Source organism: Saccopteryx leptura, chromosome 2 (genome assembly GCF_036850995.1).
Source record: "Saccopteryx leptura isolate mSacLep1 chromosome 2, mSacLep1_pri_phased_curated, whole genome shotgun sequence".
NCBI lineage: Eukaryota > Metazoa > Chordata > Mammalia > Chiroptera > Emballonuridae > Saccopteryx > Saccopteryx leptura.
The window spans coordinates 238,039,505-238,062,430 of NC_089504.1; the positions used below are offsets into that span (position 1 = coordinate 238,039,505).

At 50.3% G+C, this 22,926-nt stretch overlaps 1 protein-coding gene across 2 annotated transcripts in view; it reads left to right on the forward strand.

Moving 5' to 3' along the window:
* The window catches only part of GCN1 (GCN1 activator of EIF2AK4), a 61,314-nt gene that overhangs the window by 8,695 nt on the left and 29,693 nt on the right, over positions 1-22,926 (forward strand). For both annotated transcript variants that reach the window (XM_066370787.1, XM_066370786.1), the window contains exons 5-28: positions 401-509; positions 1,606-1,704; positions 1,797-1,931; positions 3,652-3,720; positions 3,848-3,956; positions 4,771-4,845; positions 5,093-5,221; positions 6,463-6,513; positions 6,868-6,966; positions 7,165-7,338; positions 8,517-8,669; positions 10,020-10,112; positions 11,557-11,632; positions 11,755-11,914; positions 14,739-14,928; positions 15,023-15,147; positions 15,842-16,020; positions 16,309-16,402; positions 17,539-17,652; positions 17,765-17,963; positions 19,005-19,160; positions 19,912-20,093; positions 21,216-21,296; positions 21,627-21,770. In XM_066370787.1, coding sequence (XP_066226884.1) covers positions 401-509; positions 1,606-1,704; positions 1,797-1,931; positions 3,652-3,720; positions 3,848-3,956; positions 4,771-4,845; positions 5,093-5,221; positions 6,463-6,513; positions 6,868-6,966; positions 7,165-7,338; positions 8,517-8,669; positions 10,020-10,112; positions 11,557-11,632; positions 11,755-11,914; positions 14,739-14,928; positions 15,023-15,147; positions 15,842-16,020; positions 16,309-16,402; positions 17,539-17,652; positions 17,765-17,963; positions 19,005-19,160; positions 19,912-20,093; positions 21,216-21,296; positions 21,627-21,770 — 2,995 coding nt within the window. The remainder of the gene's footprint in view (positions 1-400; positions 510-1,605; positions 1,705-1,796; positions 1,932-3,651; positions 3,721-3,847; positions 3,957-4,770; positions 4,846-5,092; positions 5,222-6,462; positions 6,514-6,867; positions 6,967-7,164; positions 7,339-8,516; positions 8,670-10,019; positions 10,113-11,556; positions 11,633-11,754; positions 11,915-14,738; positions 14,929-15,022; positions 15,148-15,841; positions 16,021-16,308; positions 16,403-17,538; positions 17,653-17,764; positions 17,964-19,004; positions 19,161-19,911; positions 20,094-21,215; positions 21,297-21,626; positions 21,771-22,926) is intronic.

Sequence of the window (22,926 nt, forward strand, 5' to 3'; positions counted from 1 at the left end):
GAGAATCTGGTGCATGTGAGCTGCACTGAGCAGGTGTGAGCATGCCTGTCCCTTTCCCCTTTCCCCTTTGTCAATCTGGCTGGGGCTGATTGAAGTGAAGGGAGGAGCCAGGGTGGCAGGAGGGAAACCAGATACCCACCAGGCAGTGAATGGGAGAAAGCATCTGTTTTTGTTTTTATAGTTGTGAGTGCAAGAAGATGGTAGTTTGGCTGATGAGGCCTGCACTCTTTGTCCTGAATTGTCACAGAGATTTCTGGGGGGCTGGTTTCAAGTTCTGCCCAGTTGCAGGTCAAGGTAAGGCCCTCCATAGCAGGCAGGGCCTTGCGGTGACCATATGTCCTTATGATGGGGGCTGCTGCTCTGTGCTCGCCTCTTGTCTGCCCGCTCTTCCCGTCCACAGTAAGAGTAGCGGCTCGGCCGCCTTGCTGGCCCTGTCCTGGACCTGCCTTCTCGTGCGCATTGTCTTTCCCTTGAGAGCCAAGCGGCAAGGGGACATCTGGAACAAACTGGTAAGTTCTGGAATTGTGGTAGTCAGCTCTCTGCACAGAGTTGGGGCGTGTTTAAGCACCCCCGGTGTTGGGTGACCATGCAGTTTGAATTGTCCTGAGATGTGTGACTTCGGTGGATGGGCAACAGAGCAATATAATAACGATCATTGATTTTTTGACCATCTTTGAGGCGCTGTGTGTCAGACATGGTATTAGGCACTCGGAATATAGTCATGAGCAAGAGAAACGTGGTCCCTGCTTTCATGTTGTTTGTGGAAACATGACAGGCTAGAGAGGGGAAGACGACCAGAAGGCAGTAAACCAGTGAATACACTGATGTAAATCATTGTGGCTTTTTCTGGCTAGTTACTCTTTTCCTTATGTTTGTGCAGATGCCACTCTGTACACCTGCCACCTTTCAGGGTGGCAGGTCACACTGCTCACCAGTGACATTTGGCACTTGAGGCACATAAAGGTCTTTTTAGTTGAGTACATGTTATGTGCTTCATTTTGGATCAGGAGTGAGCTCCACACGGGCTGGGATTATTTACCGGTTGGTCTCCTCTCCTGTACCCACAGTGTCTAGCGTAGTGCCTGCCATTTAGTCAGTTTCAAAAAGTATTTGTGGAATTAACAGAGTAAAAGTCAAGACAGATCAACAAATATAGGGAAGAAGACACTTGTCCTTTCTTTGCGTGGCACTTAACCTCTTTGGAATTATATATTCATTTATGTGTTTGTTTCATATCCTTTTCTTCCTCTTGACTGTATTGTACATGAAAGCATAGACCATGTCTGTCTAGGTCTCCATGTCTTTTCATTACCTGACTCACAGTGGGCGCTCTACAAATATTAACCCTTTGAGTAGTACGAACGTTCATGTACGTCCTCACTTAAAGGGTTAACAAAATACTCACTACTCAAAGGGTTAATGATGCTCTTGAGTGAACAGGTGTCATCCAGATGGGCGGAGGGAAGAATGTCTGGCCGGAATTGAATGGGAGAGGCCTGGAGGGGACAAACCAGGACTGGGCAGGTCCGAGGAAGGCCTTAGCCAGGCTGTGAGACCTCCCCTCCCATTTCCTGCCCTGACCTGAGCCTCTCCTGGTCCTGGCAGGTGGAGGTGCAGTGCCTGCTCCTGCTGGAGGTGCTGGGTGGCTCCCACAAGCACGCCGTGAACGGGGCTGTGAAGAAGCTCACCAAGCTATGGAAGGAGGTGACAGGAGGCAGCGGGGGTGGTGGGCCTTGCTTCTTCCATGCACGTGCCGGGGCCATCTGATGCACTTGCTGTCCACGTTTCCTCTTCAGAACCCTGGCCTGGTGGAACAGTACTTATCAGCCATTCTCAGCCTAGAGCCCAACCAGAACTATGCGGGTATGCTGGGGCTGCTGGTGCAGTTCTGCACGAGCCACAAGGAGATGGACGTGGTCAACCAGCACAAGGCAAGTGGACTCCCTGGAGGGAGGAGGGGAACTGCTTTGGCCCTGGTGGTCCCAGCTGCTGGTGTCACTTGGAACTTGTTGGTTTTCTCACTTGGGACCCTGGTCTTTCATCATGATAATTTGAACTTTGAGGAGTTGGAAAGTTTTGCTCCAGCTCTGACTCAGGTTGAATCCTGGCAGTTTTTTTAAATTTTATTTATTTTTTATTTTTTTTACAGGGACAGTGAGAGTCAGAGGGATAGACAGGAACAGACAGACAGGAATGGCGAGAGATGAGAAGCATCAATCATTAGTTTTTCATTGCGACTCCTTAGTTGTTCATTTAATTATTTATTTATTCATTTTTTTTGAGGGGGGAGAGAGAGAAGGGGGGGAGGAGCAGGAAGCTTCAACTCCCATATGTGCCTTGACCAGGCAAACCCAGGGTTTTGAACCAGCAACCTCAGCATTCCAGGTCGATGCTTTATCCACTGCGCCATCACAGGTCAGGCCCTTAGTTGTTCATTGATTGCTTTCTCATATGTACCTTGACCGCGGGCCTTCAGCAGACTGAGTAACCCCTTGCTTGAGCCAGCAACCTTGGGTCCAAGCTGGTGAGCTTTTTGTTCCAAGCCAGATGAGCCTGAGCTCAAGCTGGTGACCTCAGGGTCTCAAACCTGGGTTCTCCACATCCCAGTCCACTGCTCTATCCACTGCGCCACCACCTGGTCAGGCGAATCCTGGCAGTTTTATTTTATTTATTTTAATTTTTCTGAAGTTGGAAACGGGGAGGCAGTCCGACAGACTCCCGCATGCGCCCGACCAAGGCATGCCCACCAGGGGGCGATACTCTGCCCATCTGGGGCGTTGCTCTATTGCAACCAGGGCCACTCGAGTGCCTGAGGCAGAGGCCAGGGAGCCATCCTCAGCGCCTGGGCCAACCCTGCTCCAATGGAGCCTTGGCTGTGGGAGGGGAAGAGAGAGACAGAGAGGAAGAAGAGGGGGAGGTGTGGAGAAGCAGATGGGCACTTCTCCTGTGTGCCCTGGCCGGGAATCGAACCCGGAACTCCTGCATGCCAGGCTGATGCTCGACCACTGAGCCAACCGGCCAGGGCCAATCCTGACAGTTTTAAGATGACAGTTTCCCTGTTCATGTGGTCATTTATTCTCCCACGGTTGAGTAGCTGCCATGCACCAAACACTGTGCCTGGTGTTGGGGATGCAGTAGTTAGCCCAGGAGCTGTGATCCTTGTCCCAGTTATGTCTGTGATAAGCCCTACAAAGGGAAAATGCAGGAAGCTAGGATACTCTGTAACTAGGGACCTTACTTAGGTTATGAGTTAGGGAACACGTCTCTAGGGAAGGAACATAAAGCATGAATAGGCCTTAGCAAGGTTGAGAGGTGGGGAAGAGCACTTGGGACAGAGAGCAGCTTGTGGGAGGAGGCCAGTGGGGCTGGAGTGTCTTGAGTGGGGTAGAGAGTGTGAGATGTAGCTGGCCGGGTAGCAGGCAGGCCTTGGGAGCCATGCCAAGGACTTTGGACTTGATCCCAGGAATGATGGAAAGCCATGGAAGGTTTTAAATGGGGAGTGGCATGTCCAGTGGCACCTCTGCACTTGATACTGTAGAATTTGGGGCACCCTTTGTATTTTTTTGGAAACACTCCCACGGGGGGGATCTCTTAGACCAGGGATGAGACACTCAGAGTGTCAAGGTCTAACCAGGTGATTGTATTCTTTAGAGTGCCCTGCTGGATTTTTATGTGAAGAACATCTTGATGAGCAAAGTAAAGCCTCAGAAGTATCTGTTGGTGAGTGGGAGGTGGGGCTTGCTCATCCAGACCAGCTCAGTCCCACTTTAAATTCTGATTCAGAACTGTCCTTTATTCTTGTTCTGTTCCTGTGAGGGCTGGGAGCCTGACTCCTTTCTCTCTGTAGGATAATTGTGCCCCTCTGCTCCGGTACATGTCCCACTCGGAATTTAAGGATCTGATACTGCCCACCATCCAGAAGTCCTTACTGAGGAGTCCAGAGAATGTTATTGAAAGTAGGTTGCTGCCAGATGGGACAGTGGGAGGGAGACAGATTCCTGATAAGCAGCATCCCTGGTACTTGGCAGTAGGAAGCGTTGGGGGTGGGTATGAGGGATGCATGCACTGTGTTTACCTCATTGGGACTTCGGGAGAGTGATCAGGAACCCTTTTAGAGTATGTGGAAAGTCATGGGCCCTCTTGCCAGAAGAAGGCACAAAAGCCCATCAGCTTAGAATACTGTGTACAATTTTATTTTATTTTTTTAAGATTTTATTTATTCATTTTAGAGAAGAGAGAAAGAAGGGAGGGAGAAGCAGGGGAGGAGCAGGAAGCATCAACTCCCATATGTGCCTTGACTGGGCAAGCCCAGGGTTTCAAACCAGCAACCTCAGTATTCCAGGTCCATGCTTTATCCTCTGCGTCACCACAGGCCAGGCCTGCGTACAATTTTAAAGATCTAAGACCTTTCTGAAGACCATGCATGTTAACAACCTCTGCTCTAGATAGTTTGGACTTGGTGTGGAGGTGGTATTTGAAACCACAGGATATGAGGTTTGAGGTTCTGCCCTAATTTATCTTGCTTATCTTGCTAAAATGTGTAGATGGAATGTTGGAGAGACACTTTTTTTGCTGATTGGGATGGGGCAGTATAGAGCTTTACAGCAGAGCTTTGGGACAAATGTGTGACCACTCATGTGGCCATACAGAGATGCAGTGTGGTCACAGTTCTGTGTGGCTAGACAGTAGGCCTGATGGCATTTGTGGGGAATAGGGCAAAGATGGGTGCTATAGGTGAGACTGACATGATCTGTGCTTTCTGTCCCACAGCTATCTCCAGTCTACTGGCATCAGTGACTCTTGACCTCAGCCAGTATGCCCTGGACATTGTGAAAGGACTGGCTAGTGAGTATCCTGACCCCTCTTCAGCCCCTAGAATGGCTCATTGGGTTTTGGTTGTACTTGTCCTTCCTTATTCTAGAAAACAAGGAAGGGGACAGCTCAGGTTAGAAATGAGGCTTTAACCTAAAGTACATTTGCATAGTTTTGTCCCTGAGATCCTTTACAATGAGAACTAGAACTGGGATTGAAGAGTTGGGAACGCCCAGATACTCAGCATTCGGCAGCTGATCTGCACTGTCTATGTGTCCAGGTCAGCTGAAGTCCAACAGCTCCCGCCTGATGGACGAGGCCGTGCTGGCGCTGCGGAACCTGGCCCACCAGTGCAGTGACTCCTCGGCCATGGAAGCCCTGACCAGGCACCTGTTTGCTATCCTCGGAGGTGAGCAGACCTTTGTGGCCGCGGGGACGGCGGAGGTGTGGCCCCTGACATTCCGCCTTCCCCAGGATCTGTCTGGGGCTTGGTGCTCCTAGTCTGCTCATGGCAAGGCTGTGTGGCCAGGAGTGGGCTCAAGGCAGAATGTGAATGTGTAAAGTAACAGAAGCACATACACGCAGGGCGGTATGGATGGATGATCTCAGATTTTTTTTTTTTTTTGTGGCAGAGACAGAGTCAGAGAGAGGGACAGATAGGAACAGCCAGACAGACAGGGAGATGAGAAACATCAGTTCTTCACTGCGGTTCCTTAGTTGTTCATTGATTGATTTCTCATATGTGCCTTGACCATGGGGCTACAGCAGACCAAGTAACTCCTTGCTTGAGCCAGTGACCTTGGGCTCAAGCTGGTGAGCCTTGCTCAAATCAGATGAGCTCGCGCACAAGCTGACGACCTTGGGGTCTTGAACCTGGGTCCTTCGCATCCCTGTCTGAAGCTCTATCCACTGCGCCACCACCTAGTCGGGCTCAGTTTGTTTGTTTTTTTTGTTTGTTTGTTTGTTTGTTTGTATTTTTTCTGAAGCTGGAAACGGGGAGGCAGTCAGACTCCCGCATGCGCCCGACCGGGATCCACCCGGCATGCCCACCAGGGGGCGATGCTCTGCCCATCCGGGGCGTCGCTCTGTCGCGACCAGAGCCACTCCAGCGCCTGAGGCAGAGACCAGGGAGCCATCCCCAGCGCCCGGGCCATCTTTTGCTCCAATGGATCTCGGCTGCGGGAGGGGAAGAGAGAGACAGAGAGGAAGGAGAGGGGGAGGGGTGGAGAAGCAGATGGGCGCTTCTCCTCTGTGCCCTGGTCGGGAATTGAACCCAGGACTTCCGCACGCCAGGCCGACGCTCTACCACTGAGCCAACCGGCCAGGGCCTCAGTTTGTTTGTTTTTAAGTGTATATATTGTATACATAGTTGTAAAAAACTAGTGGGAAATACACCAAAATGTTGGTCATATCTTTGGGTAGTGGGAACACGGGTATTTTTAAATGTTTTTTTGTTTGTTTGTTTGTTTCTCAGATTTTCTGTAAGAACATATCTTTCTAGTAAAAAAAAAAAAGCTAGTAAATATTATGTTAAACCCAGCTTCACAGTAGAAAGGCTGCTCTGGAATCAGAAACTGTACCTTGTGTCATGTATATGACACTTGGGAAATGTGGCAGATGTGATTTTGACTCTGCCATTTCTCCTTCCAGGCTCTGAGGGAAAGCTGACTGTGGTCGCCCAGAAGATCAGTGTCCTCTCAGGTACAGGATTTCTCCGCGGGCCCTGGGAAGTGTGGTAGCAGATGAGGTCTAATGTCACTGTTAGATGAGGCGAGTCCTTCTCTGGGTCTTGTCTCCTCTGACATTCTGGGACATCTCAGCCTGGCTCCCAGGACTCTGCTTCCTGCCTGCTTGGCAGGTGGGCCCTGTGGGGAGGTCAGTGGGAGGCCTGGCTTTTGTATGAGGCAGGATGTCTGCAGAGTGGGTGGAAGGAGGGTCAGTGATGGCCAGAGGAGGGGCGTGGCTGCTGGGGAGGAGGGCAGCGGGCAGGAAGACTCACATGGTGTTGGCTTTGTGCTGATGAGGGATTGAACAGGGAGCCTCTTACCTTCTTAGGGATCGGGAGCGTCAGTCATCATGGGGTGTCTGGTCCTTCCAGTCAAGTCTTGAATGGGACCGTGGCTGAGCTGTTCATCCCATTCCTCCAGCAAGAAGGTAACTCTGTGCAGTATGGTGAGGATCAGTCTGGACCCACCCTTGACCCTGGAATTCAAGTTGGAGCCTGCCACAAACCGCTCCCAAAGGCACACCTGCCCCAGAGCATCCCTGATCCTGCTCCCTTGTACTCCTGCTTGCTTTTGTGTGCGGCTGGCCTGAGGTGGGGACTGACTGCCCTTCTACTTCCTGCCCTAGTTCATGAAGGCACCTTGGTGCACGCCGTCTCTGTCCTGGCTCTCTGGTGTAATCGGTTCACCACAGAAGTGCCCAAGAAGCTCACCGAATGGTTCAAGAAAGCCTTCAGCCTTAAGACCTCCACCTCTGCAGTGAGGCATGCCTACCTGCAGTGCATGCTGGCCTGCTTCCGAGGTGAGTTGCCTCCTACTGAGGTGACTGGATTTGCAGGGCAGTCACTATTCCAGGCTTTCCGCTTCCGTCCAGCTAATGTGTGTATGATTCTTCCTGAGCCTCTGGGAGCGTCGGCTCAGTCATCCGTGAATCCCAGAATCAGAGCCCAATCTTCGTAACTGATTCTGACTTCTACCCCTTCTTAGACCATTAAAGGACAAAGCTTTATTTTGAGAGGACCCAGAACCAGAACTGGCACTATGTTATCTGAAATCGTGGAGGAATGAGTTGTTTTTTTATAATAGTATAAAATAGTTATATATACATATAATATAAACACATAATTTAAAATAGTATACATACATAGTATAAAACCTTTAAAATAAACATTTCTTGGATTCAAATTCATGACATCATCTGGATAAAAGAAATGCTTGTTTTATTATGAAATGTTTAGATATGCCAGTTTAGTAATTAATGTAGATTTAGCTATAGTTTTAACAGGTTTCTACTATTTTTATTTATTTATTTATTTATTTTTTGGTTTCTACTATTTAAAAAAAAATGTTGCTTGCCTGACCTGTGGTGGTGCGGTGGATAAAGCGTCGACCTGGAAATGCTGAGGTCGCCGGTTTGAAACCCTGGGCTTGCCTGGTCAAGGCACATACGGGAGTTGATGCTTCCTGCTCCTCCCCCTTCTCTCTCTGTTTCTCTCTCTCCCTTTCTCTCTCCTCTCTAATATGAATAAATAAAATTAGAAAAAAATGTTCAAAAAAAAATGTGGCTTTAGTTCGTAGGTCAACAGATTGGTTCTGGTTTTGGAATTTGGGTCCACAGGTCATCTGGTATGGGCGAAGAGCCCCAGAAACAAATCAGTAGGCTTGAGGTTGGCCCTGGCTCTATCTCAAACCTGCTGTGTGGCCATGAGCAACTCACTTAACCTCTCTCAGTTTGTCTCCTTATCCACCAAATGAATAGCTGCGCTATTGGATTAGTAAGGACCCTTCCAGCTCTGACTTGATGGTTGTAGAATTTCATTTAAGCCCCAGATTCTTGATTCCAGTTCTTCATGATATTTCACAAGGTAACTAAAGGGTTTTAGTCAGCTAGTTCAGTCCTGGGTAGATAGCTCCTTTTTTGTGTAACTTGTTATTTCTGAGGATCCGGGTGTCTGTAAGGTGCTGCTACTCTCTCCACAGGTGACACGCTGTTGCAGGCTCTAGACTTACTGCCCTTGCTCATCCAGACAGTGGAGAAGGCCGCCTCCCAAAGCACTCAGGTTCCCACAGTCACTGAAGGGGTCGCCGCAGCCTTGCTGCTCTCCAAGCTTTCGGTGGCTGATTCCCAAGCTGGTAAGAGTCAGGAGATGACCAGGAAGGTGGCAGGGCAAGGGCCTTGTTCTGAGTCCTTCCCAGGAGGGAGGATATCTTGATGTTCAGGGTTTTATAAGGGCCAGCTGGGCCATTACTGGGTTGGCCACAGGGCAGTTGTCATGTGCTGGGATGAGCCTAAGAGTCACATTAGGTGACGGGAATTCTGCCAGGGCCTCTGTCACTGCCCTCCTTCACCTGTCACATACTATATATGCTGTGTGATATACAGAATGTGACTTGGAAAAGATTCCAAATGAGTATAACAAAAAGGGCCTTCTCATTCTTTTTTGTGGCTACATGGTATTCCATGATTTCTCTAGTCTACCTTCTCTTCCAGTGGACATACCTGAACTTGTTCCTGTGGTTAGAAACGGAGTTCATCTCTTTTCATACTGTTTTCTTTTTTTTTTTTTTTTTTTTTTTTTTACAGAGACAGAGAGTCAGAGAGAGGGATAGATAGGGACAGACAGACAGGAACGGAGAGAGATGAGAAGCATCAATCATCAGTTTTTCGTTGTGGCACCTTAGTTGTTCATTGATTGCTTTCTCATATGTGCCTTGACCATGGGGCTACAGCAGACCGAGTAACCCCTTGCTCAGGCCAGCGATCTTGGGTCTGAGCTGGTGAGCTTTTCCTCAAACCAGATGAGCCTGCGCTCAAGCTGGCGACCTCGGGGTCTTGAACCTGGGTCCTCCGCATTTCAGTCCAATGCTCTATCCACTGCGCCACCGCCTGGTCAGGGTCTCTTTTCATGCTGTATCCTGTGCCATCTCTGTATATGCCAAGGCCCTGGGCTACAGGGGTGGGGTATGACTTCAGTAAATTTCAGGTTGCTTTTCTCTAGTGGGAGAGAGGAAATGTAAAAATATGTCATTTAAGGCATAATGTGGCATTAATGCCATTTTGAAGGAGGGATTGCTTTTAGTTTATCGGCTGGGTATTAGGAAAGGCTTCATGAAGGAGGGAGCATTGGAACGAGGGCCTGGAAAGATTTTACCAGCTGGAAGGGAAAGCCCAGTGTGGGTTCAGAGCAGCCCTAGTCAGGGTGCAGGGCGAGCACCATGTGTGAGCCTCTAATCTTTCAGCCTGGTGCTGGGCCTGGTGAGAATTGATGGGCAGCAGGGAGCCGCTGAAGGCTTTCATGTGGGTGATGATACCAGAAGGACTGGTCAGTTCTCAGGCCGGGACGGGCAGAGAGCCTAGCAGGGACCTGTCCCTGAAGTGGAGGGTCTGTCAGCAAAGCTAGCCCTGGTAGCTTCAGGATGGAGGGGACCAGCCCTGGTGGACATGGTGAGTAGTGTCATAGGCTGACCTCTTGTTTCGTGCAGAGGCCAAGCTGAGCAGTTTCTGGCAGCTGGTTGTGGATGAGAAGAAGCAGATTTTCACTTCTGAGAAGTTTCTGCTCATGGCTTCAGAGGATGGTGAGTTCCTACCCCCTTTGTTGAACTCAAGGTTGGGGCTGAATTGCACTGGAGGGTTTTCAGAGAAGACTCTTCCCTGATTGCCTGTTGTTTTGACCAGTCAGCTTTATAAAAACCTGCACCAAAGGGATATGTCTAAGGGCTCGGCTGCCATGGGAATAGGGGGAAGTGGGAAGTGCGTGGAAACAGCTCAGATGGCTGTGGAACTGTGATATTGGGTGTAATTAGAGCTGATTGGGTAATTGGTGCTGCCTCAGGGGTTTTCATGTAATAAGTGGCAGCTGAGAAGCTCTGGTGGAGTGTGGTTGGCTCCACTCCCCTCCCAGGAGACACAAAAACTACTGGTTTATGTACTGGAAGAGAGGAAACAGTTGATCTTTAAATGTATGGTTAAAGTTCAGGGTTGCCTTAGGGGTGTCTGCTGCTAATTGGTGATCTGAAAAGTCTTTTGACTCATGAATCACAACATCCTATTATTGAGCTACAATTGTTAGCCGCTTCTTTTTTTAGTGTGTGTGTGTGTGTGTGTGTGTGTGTGTGTATATATATATATAAAGATCAATTTGTTGTTCCACTTATTTATGCATTCGTTGCTTGATTCTTGTATGTGCCCTTCTTGGGGTGGAACCCGCGACCTTGGAGTATCAGGAAAATGCTCTAACCGAGCTACCCGGCCAGGCTGTTAGTCAAGTCACTTCTTGGTAAAAAACAAACAAACAAACAAGCTTTGTATAGGAAATACACTCACATATTAAAAAAAAAAGATCCAAGAGGATGTATCCTGAAAATTATACCCCTGCTTTGACCTCTGGCGGTTTCCTGGCCATAGAGAGAGCCAATTTTATTAGCTTCTGTGCATCTTTGATATTTTATTTTTATGCCAGGAATGTCTTTTACGTGTTAGTTCTCTACCTTTTTTTTTTTTTTTTTACATAAGTGGTAGCTTGCCTGCTATATATAGTGTGTTGTCTAGACCTGGAACCCATTCTGTGTCAGCATGTAATGAGTGTTCTCGTTCTTTTTTAGAATTGCATAGTAATGTTTAGTTAGTTACCAGAAAGTGTGTATTTTCCCTTGTCCCATATACATGTGTTCACAGGAAGCAAAAAGAAGAAAATTCTATGAGCTGTCGCTTCACATCCAGTGATAATCACATTGACATCTGGATGTTCATTTTCCAGTTCTTTCTAGTTATTCCTGGCTGTCTTCTCAATCTTCAGTTTTAAATTTTTTCAATTTAGTGATTGATTTTTCTTTAGATAAAAGGGTGAGAAGAGAGTGAGGGAGAGAAACATCAGTTTATTCTACTCATTTATGCAGTCATTGGTTGATTTTCGTATGTGCCCCAAATACAGATTGAACCCATGACCCTGGCATATTGGCCAGGGCTGGTGGATGTCTTCTCTAGTTGAAAAACACTTCTGCTGTTTCTCTCCTTATCTAGCCCTGTGTACCGTGTTGCACCTGACAGAGAGAATTTTCCTTGACCACCAGCACAGACTCACCGGCAGCAGAGTCCAGTACGTGAGGCTTGCTTACCTTTCCCCTTGGGCCAGAGGAGGTGAACCTGGCGGGGCCTGAGAAACGGGGGTGGACAGGAGGTAGGAGGGCTGGCTGTAATCATCTGTCACTGTCCTTGCAGGCAGTACCACCGGGCTCTGGTGGCGGTGCTCTTGAGCCGCACCTGGCACGTGCGCAGGCAGGCCCAGCAGACGGTTCGGAAGCTGCTGTCCTCTCTCGGGGGCTTTAAACTGGCATACGGACTCCTGGAAGAGCTGAAGACTGTCCTTAGTTCTCACAAGGTGAGGGCATCAGGGCGCAGAGCTGGGGCTCAGACCTGCTTTGCCCACCCCATGATGCCATGGGTTTTGGATGGGCTGCTCTTGGGCTCTTGTCACACCCCTCAGACTCTGAGGCCAGAGTCTCCTCCCTGGCCCTTTGGCTCCAGTAACGCCTTGTTCACACACAATTGACTCTTGAACAAGGCGGGGGTTAGGGGTGCTGACCTCCCTCACAGCCAGAGATGCAAGTATAACGACATTCTGTCCTCTGCCTTTGTGGATTCCCATTTGTGGAGCTGACCCTTGAACAACTGAACAGTGTGGTGTGACCTGTGTCAGTCCCGTCGTGTATAAGTGGGCTAGTGTAGTTCAAACCCCTGATGCTCAAGGGTCAACTGTAATTCCTTTTCCTTTATTTATTTATTTATTTTAAAAAGTATTTATTGATTTTACAGAGGGAGGAGGAGCAAGAAATATCAACTCATAGTTGCTTCACTTTAGTTGTTCATTGCTTACTTGTTGCTTGTCATATGGGCCTTGACCAGGCAAGCCAAGGGTTTTGAACCAGTGATCTCAGCATTCCAGGTTGATGCCTTATCCACTGTGCTACCACAGGCGAGGCTCCCTTTCCTTTTTAAGACTTTTTTTTCTATGCCTTTTGATATGTAGCTTTCCGCTTTTCTTTTTTTTAATAAATTTTTATTTTTATTTTTTTACAGAGACAGAGAGTCAGAGAGATAGACAGGTACAGACTGGAACGGAGAGATGAGAAGCATCAATCATTAGTTTTTCGTTGCGCGTTGCGACACCTTAGTTGTTCATTGATTGCTTTCTCATATGTACCTTGACTGTGGGGCTACAGCAGACCAAGTAACCCCTGGCTCGAGCCAGCGACCTTGGGTCCAAGCTGGTGAGCTTTTCCTCAAACCAGATGAGCCTGCGCTCAAGCTGGTGACCTTGGGGTCTTGAACCTGGGTCCTCTGCATCCCAGTCCAATGCTCTATCCACTGCGCCACCACTTGGTCAGGCTATTCTTTTTTTAAATAGATTTTTTTCTTTGTTTTTTTTTAGTGAGTGAGAAAGAAAGACAAAGACAGACAGCTGGGAAGGGAGAGAGATGAGAAGCATCAATTTGTGGGTGGGTCACTGGTTGCTTCTTATATGTTTCGTTTCTTTCTTTTTTTTTTTTTTCCATTTTTCTGAAGCTGGAAACAGGGAGAGACAGTCAGACAGACTCCCGCATGCGCCCGACCGGGATCCACCCGGCACGCCCACCAGGGGCGACGCTCTGCCCACCAGGGGGCGATGCTCTGCCCATCCTGGGCGTCGCCATATTGCAACCAGAGCCACTCCAGCGCCTGGGGCAGAGGCCAAGGAGCCATCCCCAGCGCCCGGGCCATCTTTGCTCCAATGGAGCCTTGGCTGCGGGAGGGGAAGAGAGAGACAGAGAGGAAAGCGCGGCGGAGGGGTGGAGAAGCAAATGGGTGCTTCTCCTGTGTGCCCTGGCCGGGAATCGAACCCGGGTCCTCCGCACGCTAGGCCGACGCTCTACCGCTGAGCCAACCGGCCAGGGCCTTATATGTTTCTTGACCGGGAGACTCTAGCCAAGCCAGTGACCCCTTGCTCAAGCCAGCGACCTTGGGCTTCAAACAAGTCAGCGATCTTTGGGCTTAAGCTGGCAACCCTACACTCAAGTGGCGACCTTGGGGTTTTGAACCTTGGTCCTCAGCATCCCAGATTGATGCTCTATCTACTGCGCCACCACCTGGTCAGGCAGATTTTTTAAAAATTGATTTTTAGAGAGAGGAGAGAGAGTGGGGGGCGGGAGGGGAGAGCCAGAAGCATCAATTATAGTTGCTTCTCGTATGTACCTTGTCCAGGCAAGCCTAGGGTTTTGAACCAGCAAATTCAGCGTTCCAGGTCAATACTTTATCCACTGTTACACCACAGATCAGTCTCAACCTATATTTGAGTAATTGAATAATACGCTATATTTTTAAAGTACTTTATCATTTTTTTTGTGTGTGTGTGTGACAGAGAAAGAGTCAGAAAGAGGGACAGATAGGGACAGACAGACAGGAAGGGAGAGAGATGAGAAACATCAATTCTTTGTTGTGGCTCTTTAGTTGTTCATTGATTGCTTTCTCATATGTGCCTTGACTGGGGGTTACAGCAGACTGAGTGACCCCTTGCTCGAGCCGGCGACTTTGTGCTCAAGCTGGAGAGCCTTGCTCAAACCAGATGAGCCTGCGCTCAAGCTGGCAACCTTAGAGTCTCGAACCTGGGTCCTCCACATCCCAGTCCGACACTATTCACTGCACCACCGCCTGGTTAGGCCAAAGTACTTAATCATTTTTAAAGCATTTTCTACCCATCCTCCCTTTGGTTTTTCACAGTGTCTTTAAATGGCAAATAGGCTTACTGCCATTTTTTGTATCTGAGTTGTCCAGGGTTCTCGGAGCTGAAATGATTGGCACGTCTTTCAGCTGGTGGGTGGCAGAACTGGGCATGGGCCCCAAAGACCTGTTCCTATTTCAGTGCCCTTTGTGCCCTGCTTCCCTCCCTCCCTGAGCCTGCATGAGGATGCGGGGCTGTGATAGATTTGGGTCTCTGGCTGGGTCTCCTGGACTAGTTTCTGTTGCTTTCTTCCCCCACTCCTGAGCTTTTTAAGTGCCAAGTTATAGTCACAACTCACAGCCTGCAGGTCCCAGTGCAGGGAGCTGGGCATTAGTCTACCTTCTGGCATGGACCCTTGTGATCAACATGAGTGAGAGGCAGCTCTGTCCCTGTGTGCCAGGCCTGCACAGGGCTGAGCAGTGAGGACTCATGTGTCATCTTCACACAGGTGCTGCCCTTAGAGGCTCTGGTGACTGATGCTGGGGAGGTGACAGAGGCGGGCAAGGCCTACGTGCCTCCACGGGTCCTTCAAGAGGCTCTGTGCATCATCTCCGGGGTGCCAGGGCTAGAGGGTGATGTCACCAACACTGAACAGCTGGCGCAGGAGATGCTCATCATCTCCCATCACCCGTCCTTAGGTCTGTGTCTGGTGCGGGTATGAGGGGCGGGGCTCTGTTGGGTGCATATGAGCAGGCCCAGCAGAAGGCCTGAAATTGCTCCTCTCCTCTTCAGTGGCAGTGCAATCTGGGCTCTGGCCAGCACTTCTGGCTAGGATGAAGATCGATCCCGAAGCCTTCATCACCAGGCACCTGGACCAGATCATTCCCAGGATCACCACACAGAGCCCCTTGAACCAGGTGATTGGCATGTGAGCTGGTTCTGGCCTCAGGTCAGAGTACAGGTACAGGAAGGGAATTCGAAGAAATGGGTGAAAGTGTGATGAAATGTGGGTTTGGACCCTCAGGATACCAATGACAGACTATGCTCACTGGTTTGAACACAAAAGAAAATTTACTGCCTCATTTAACTGCTGAGCCACAGGATCTGACTGGACAGGGACTCAGATGTCATCCTCAGGACATTGTTGCTGATGCCTCTTTTACTCTATCTGCCTTTTCCGTTTGAGTCTCATCTCTGCTTTTCATGATGTGGGTTCCATTTGCCAACAGTCTGCCCCTTTCTGGTAGCAGGACAGCTGCTAGAGTTTCAGGTGTACAGCTTGTCCCGCATCAGGTCCAGTGGAAGGAACTTGCATTTTCCAGTCACTTTAACTGGCGTGGGGTCTCACTGCCCTGGTAGGCCTGACTTAGGTCCTGTACTCATCCCAGGGCTGGACCTTTTGGTCTATATCACATGCCCATGCCTGGGAGGCAGTAGATGCTTTCTGAGCAGGCAGGCACCTGCTACAACGCCCCACTCCAGTGGCTAACTCAGAAAGAACGGGCAGAGGCAAGAAGAAGTGGAGTCAGTTGCCAGGGGCACTGTGTCAGGTGGGACCCCTTTCCAGTGCCAGCGTGGGGCACCCTGACTGTGTCTCTGTTTGTCTGGCAGTCTTCCATGAATGCCATGGGCTCCCTCTCCATCCTGTCCCCGGACCGGGTCCTCCCACAGCTCATCAGCACCATCACTGCCTCCGTGCAGAACCCTGCACTGTGCCAGGTGACGCGGGAGGAGGTTGCCATCATGCAGACGCCTGCTGGGGAGCTGTATGACAAATCCATCATCCAGAGGTGAGACACTGCTTGGGCGATCAGTTGCCTTTCCTCCCCAAGCCTTAGTTTTCTTGCCTATAAGATGGAGACCACTCCTCCTTTGTAGGAGGAATGAATGAAACTGTCCATTCGTTGGACAAGCACCTGCTGTGTTCTAGGCACGTGCTTAAGCAGAAGCACGTTGAGTAGTCAGCGCTTTCCCAGTACATTCTACTTGAAAGCCAGCTGGAATTTCATGGCTGGCAGGAGGCTGAGGGGACTGGCGGCTACTTTGAAGCTGGTTGCTCACCTGTTCTGTCATTACAGTGCCCAGCAGGACAGCATTAAAAAGGCCAACATGAAGCGAGAGAACAAAGCTTATTCCTTCAAGGAGCAGATTATTGAGCTGGAGCTGAAGGAGGTGAACACATGGAGGCGTCGCAAGCCTGGTGCCAGCTGAACATGGTGGCCTCAGGCTGGTGGCATTTCCTGTTGCACATATGCTTTTCCCTTGGGTCACCCTGAGGCCCATGGCACACTCTTCTGATGCACTCTACCCTTCCTGGGTCCTCCTGCTTCACCTTTTATTTACCCTTTCTCATTCACTTTCTCCACCTCAAACTGGAGGGAGATAAATTTCTCTCTGCTGCATGTCAGTGGCAGTTCACACGTCTTCTTATCTAAGTGGTGTTGCTTGACTTCATGCCTGTCCACCCAGCTCCTTGAAGGCTGGGACCCATCTGCTCCTGACAGCAGGCACAGGGCCTGGCCCGGTGTCGCCTCTGGGAATTGTGGTTCAATGGCTGTATTCAGCCTGTAACAGAACATGCAAGTGCTTTCCTGTCTCGATCTTTACAAGTCGGGGTTCTTCTTGTCTCACATTTCAGCCCACATGTCCACATGTCTGCTTCTCATCCCCTGCCCACTCCTTCCAGAGTAGACCCTGTCCTAGTTGGTTGCTACGCCTCATATTTATTCTTTTTATAACATTTGCCATGATCTGAAGTCACTTTCGTATGTGTTCGGTTATGTGTTCATTGTCTGTCCCCACCTACTGTGTTGTGTGCTCCCTGAGGACAGGGTCTTGGTCTTATTCCCCATGGTATCCCTAGCATCTAGCAGGGCCTGGTGCAGTGAAGGTGCCCAGTCAATCCTTGTTAAATGAATGAGTGCTTTCTCAGCCTTTTCCAGCCTTAAGCTTATACTGGGGGAGAAAGGGTCTGTGGGGAGGAGTGGGCTAAAGTTTTGATTCTGAAGCTGAGTGGACCAGAATGCCCTTTTCAGCCCAGTGAGGGACTTGTCATTTCTCTGACGGATAAAGGACCTTCCCTGGGTTTGTCAGAGAATCTAGTAAGAAACCGCTCCTCTACTGCTGTCTCTGTTCTGTAGGAAGCAGGTGGTGGCCTTTGTGGGAGGCAGAGGGGCCACACGCTGGGTTTGGGGGCTCAGGTCTCAGTTGGAGAGCTGGCATGGCGCTGGCTGGCTCTGAGCTCGCCTTCGGTGGTGAGGAGGGAGTCTGTTCTTTGGAGGCAGCATTGCTCTGCTTGTTGCCTCCAGGAGATAAAGAAGAAGAAAGGCATAAAAGAGGAGGTGCCGCTGACCAGCAAGCAGAAGGAGATGCTACAGGCCCAGCTGGACAAGGAGGCGCAGGTCCGGAGGCGGCTGCAGGAGGTGAGCAGCTGTTGCCCTGAATGTGTGTGCGTGAGTGTGCGGACGGCCTGGCCCGCTCCTCACTGCCCTGGGGCAGGGCCCTCTGACACTTCCTGGGCGACTCTGCTTGCAGCTGTGCGGTGAGCTGGAGGCGGCGCTGGGACTGCTGGACACCATCCTGACCAAGAACCCATCTGGCCTGACTCAGTACATCCCTGTTTTGGTCGACTCTTTCCTGCCCTTGCTGAAATCGCCCCTGGCCGCTCCCCACATCAAGAACCCTTTCTTGTCCTTGGCTGCCTGTGTCATGCCCCCTCGGCTCAAGGCTTTGGGTCAGTGCTTGCTTGCTGGATGTAAGCGTGGCCCCGGGCAGGTTGGGAGGTGAGCAGGGGTATCCCTGGGCGTCGGGGAGCCTTGTGCCCTGTGGTGGCAGGGACTACTGCTTTTGTTTCCATGTGGAGCAGCCTTGGGAGCTTCCAGCTGCATAGCCTTCGGGCGACATGGTGCCTCTCCCCTCCTCTTTACGTCTGCAGTGCCTTCTTGCTGAGGCCCAGGCGGTTGACGGTAGTCAGTGTGGTCTTTCTGTAGCAGTTTTAAAACTAAGAGGTCAGAATCCATTTTCAGCGGGGGTGGTCTGGTGGCACGTCGCTGGTCATTGCGGCCCAGAGCTCCTGAGCAGCCACGTGTCAGTGATGAGTGATCTCTGCGAGTGTGGGGTTCCATGTGCTGTGGTGAGACCCAGGCCGGGGAGGATGGCTGGGAACTGAGCAGGCTTCTCTCCTGGCCGAAAGGGGGTGTTCCTGTGGGGGAGGTGGAGTCTGAGAGCCATTCTGAGTGAAAATGAGTTCTGGGAAAAGGAGCCTAACAGAGAACAGACAGGGTTGCCAGAGGGGAGGGAAGGTGGGGGGATAGGTGGAAAAGGTGAAGGGATTGAGAAATTCAGATTGGCAGTTACAAAATAGTCACGGGGATGTAAAGTATAGCACAGGGAGTGTAGTTAGTAATATTCTAATAGCTGTGTATGGTGCAAGTCTGGGAAACCACACTGGCCCACGGAGCCTGCCAGAACCGTTACCTGGCTGGCTGGGCTGGTCGCTTGGAAGATGGGAGCGTCACACAATGGGACTTTGCTCTTGGCTGAGGAACCTTGGGTGGCTCATGCCTCCTCATCTCGTAGTGTTGGGGCAGCTCCTTGCCTGTCTGCCCTTCAGTGCTGTCATGAATAGGAAATGAAAATTTAGGTTAGGGAATTCCTGGCACAGCAGGATTGATTACTATTAAGTCAGAGGGACGTGGCACCTCTGTGCTGGGCCAGGTTCTTCGTGTGTGTGTGTGGGGGGTCATCCCATGATGGTGTCTTCTCTTGGGTACAGGCATCCTGGTGAGCCACGTGACTCTGCGCCTGCTGAAGCCAGAGTGTGCCCTGGATAAGTCATGGTGCCAGGAAGAGCTGTCGGTGGCTGTGAAGAGGGCAGTGACCCTGCTGCACAGCCACACCATCACCAGCCGGGTGGGCAAGGGGGAGCCAGGTAAAGACAGCCCTAAGGACACGAGGCGGTGTGAGCCGGCACAGGGAACGCATGAGCTCCCTCACCCCCTGGGGCTACCTAAGGCTGTGGCTGTTGGCGAGTCTGCCTCCCTGGCCTTGGTCTCCTCATCTGAAAAATGGGGAAGTGGTACCAGATGGAGGGTTTCTGAGTCCAGTCCTGGTGTTCTGTGAGGCGCTGCAGCCCCTGCTCAGGGTTGACTTCCAGTCACTGGAACCTCCTGTCTCTTTAACTTTCACATTCTGGAGCTGGGCAGTGTTTGGGGTGGGAGCAGGACTAGCTTCAGAACTGGGCTGCCAGCTGTTGTCATCCCTCTTGGCGTACCATGTGCTTCTGGGTGTCATAAAGGACCTCCATTTGGGCTAGTGGGGACGCAGTCGATAAAGCGTTGACCTGGAATGCTGAGGTCACCGGTTCGAAACCCCAGGTTTGCCCGGTTGAGGCACATATGAGAAGCAACCACTACGAGTTGATGCTTCCTGCTTCTCCCTGCCTTTCTCTCTCTCTTTCCTCTCTTTAAACATCTATAAATAAAATATTAAGAGAGAAAGAGAAAGAAAGAAAGAAAGAAAGAAAGAAAGAAAGAAAGAAAGAAAGAAAAAGAAAAAAGAAAAGAGAAAAAGAAAAGAAGCAAAGAAAGCCTTTCCCCCTGCCCACCTGTCCTGAGGCTGGACACGGAGCAGCGCCCAGTGCCCCGCCCACCTATAGGGCCGTGTTTGCTTGTTGCTCACAGATGCCGCACCCCTGTCCGCGCCAGCCTTTTCCTTAGTCTTCCCGTTCCTGAAGATGGTGCTGCGCGAGATGCCCCGCCACAGCGAGGAGGAGGAGGAGCGCACGGCCCAGATCCTTCAGATCCTCACTGTCCATGCCCGTCTGAGGACCTCCTCCAGCAACCCGCCCGGGCGCGTGGATGAGGTCGGCAGGCCACCTTAGCTCCCCTGGGCTGAAGGGGGCTGGGGACAGGGCTTTGACACTTGCCGGCCCTTCAGAGGTTCTGGTGGGTCAGTGGGGTGTGTGATGTACCTACAGTAGCAGCCTTGGGTAGGGGTACCCAGATGTCTGTAATGCAGCAGTTGTTAAGGCCTCAAAGAAACATAGTTCTCCCATGTCTGAGAGTTTCCGACCTGAAGAAGTTGAAGGATTTTGCTTGAATCATCGAGAGGTTTTCATTTGATAGATGATGTTCTAAAAAATGTGCCAAAATAATGCATATTTAAAATTTTTTCTGTTTTAAATACTGAGGGAAAAAAAACGAAAGAAAAGAAATGCCACCATCCAGAGGTAATGGTTGTTGACTGCTGGGCAGATCCCTTTGTGACCTGTCTTTATGCACACACAGAAGTCACATCCCACACACAGTGAAGCAAAACCAGAATGCACTACTTCTTTCACATGACTGCGCACTGTGGGTCTCCAGCCACGTCAGTGCCCGTGGATCTGTGTTATTGATTGTACAGGCCATGTGGGCCCTAGTGTTCTGGGTGCACTGTGTTTTAGTTAACCTATCTGTGATGGATAGTTTAAGGTTTTTTTTTAATTTTGCCCTATTTTGAACTGTGCTGTGGTGTGCCCTCTTATATGTATATGCCTTGCACACCCACATGAACATTTATATAGGACAGGTTCTTGGCCATGGAACTACTAGGTAAGGTGGCGTGTTCTGAGCTCCACCTTCACTAAGAGTCCCCGTTCTCCAAAGCGAAAGTAGCCTTCGATAGTATTCATCTTGCCAACAATGAGTGAAACAATGGTGCTTCCTTTTGTTTTGTGTTTTTTTACCAACTTGTAAAGTTAAATATCCATAAGTTTATGGGCCACCTGTATTTCATATCCTGTGAATTTCAAGCAAGTGTCAGAATCTGTTATTTGTTGATTAGTGTGGGTTTAGTTGTAAACCTAACGGGGTTTCTGTGGTCAAGTTGGCTGTGAGACGCAGAATGTTCTGCCATGGGTGAGAGGATACTGCTCCTTGTGCTGGCGGTCTCGGTGACAGCCCTTCCCCATAACCTCACCTGCCTTACTGCCCTTTTCCCTTAGAATGGCCCGGAGCTGCTGCCTCGCGTGGCCATGCTGCGCCTTTTGACTTGGGTGATTGGAACGGGCTCTCCCCGCGTGCAGGTGACTTGGTTTTCAGTCTTCTGTGGCTGTGAGTCAGTGTGTGACCCTATGTCTGGGATTGAATCCTAGTTCCCTGTCAGCCCTCCCTTTTACACTTGAGCAGAAGGGCTGCTTTTGTGAGCCAGCCTGACTGTTCTCGCTAGTGAAGGGTTTTGCGTGGGTCCTGCCCCTGGCCTTGACCTGGAGCTGGGATCTTAGCCCTAGTTGAGGGATGGGCATTCTCAGTTCAGATCCCTCTCTGGCTTCCTAACCTAATGTCTGTCCCTTGCCTGACTCCACTGTATTAAGTAATTTGAGGAACTAAGCCCAGCGGATTGATGTTTTCCTTAGATTCTGGCTTCAGACACGCTGACCACCCTGTGTGCCAGCAGCAGCGGCAAGGATGGCTGTGCCTTCGCAGAGCAGGAGGAAGTAGACGTGCTGCTCTGTGCCTTGCAGTCCCCGTGTGCCAGCGTGCGGGACACCGCGCTCCGGGTGCGTGCTCACTGCCTCGCGGGGCCTCCACGGCATCCCTCGTGAGAGTGTCGGAGCTGATGGGAGGTGCCTCAGACTTGCACCAGTAGGTCGTGGAGGCAGAGAGGAGAGGTCACAGGGTGTGGGGCGGCAGCAGTCTAGGAATCGGAACAACTGCTGTGGAGCTGGCTATTTTTTTTCACCTTGAAAGATGTCACCTGATTTATAAACTGGGATGTGAATCTTGGTACTTAGGACAGCTGTAACTCATAGGATTAGTGCATTTTTTCATCTCACCACCTAGTATGTGGCTTTTTTTTTGGTATTTTTGGACCCAAAACTAAAGGATACCTTTAGAATATGAGACAGTGGCTCTCACATGCCAGCCTGTAGCTTCCTGCTATCGATTAGTGACAGGGCTTTCACTGGTTCTTGGTAAAATCAAAAATAATGACAATATGGTAAATTTTTCTTAAAGTGTCCTTTTTTGAGATTGTCTGTTTTGCTTTTTTTTTTTTTTTTTTTTACAGAGACAGAGAGAGGGATATATAGGAACAGACACACAGGAGCAGAGAGAGATGAGAACAATCAATCATTAGTTTTTCGTTGCGACACCTTAGTTCATTGATTGCTTTCTCATATGTGCCTTGACTGTGGGGCTACAGCAGACCGAGTAACCCCTTGCTCAAGCCAGTGACCTTGGGTCCAAGCTGGTGAGCTTTGCTCAAACCAGATGAGCCCGCACTCAAGCTGGTGACCTCGGGGTCTCAAACCTGGGTCCTCCACATCCCAGTTCGACGCTCTATCCACTGTGCCACTGCCTGGTCAGGCTGTCTTACATATTTAACTTTTTAAATTTTACATTAAGAAAGATTCTGCCTGACCAGGTGGTGGCGCAGTGGATAGAGCGTCGGACTGGGATGCGGAAGGACCCAGGTTCGAGACCCCGAGGTCGCCAGCTTGAGCGTGGGCTCATCTGGCTTGAGCAAAGAGCTCACCAGCTTGGACCCAAGGTCGTTGGCTCCAGCAGGGGGTTACTCGGTCTGCTGAAGGCCCACGGTCAAGGCACATGTGAGAAAGCAATCAATGAACAACTAAGAAGTTGCAATGCGCAACGAGAAACTGATGATTGATGCTTCTCATCTCTCTCCGTTCCTGTCTGTCCCTGTCTATCTCT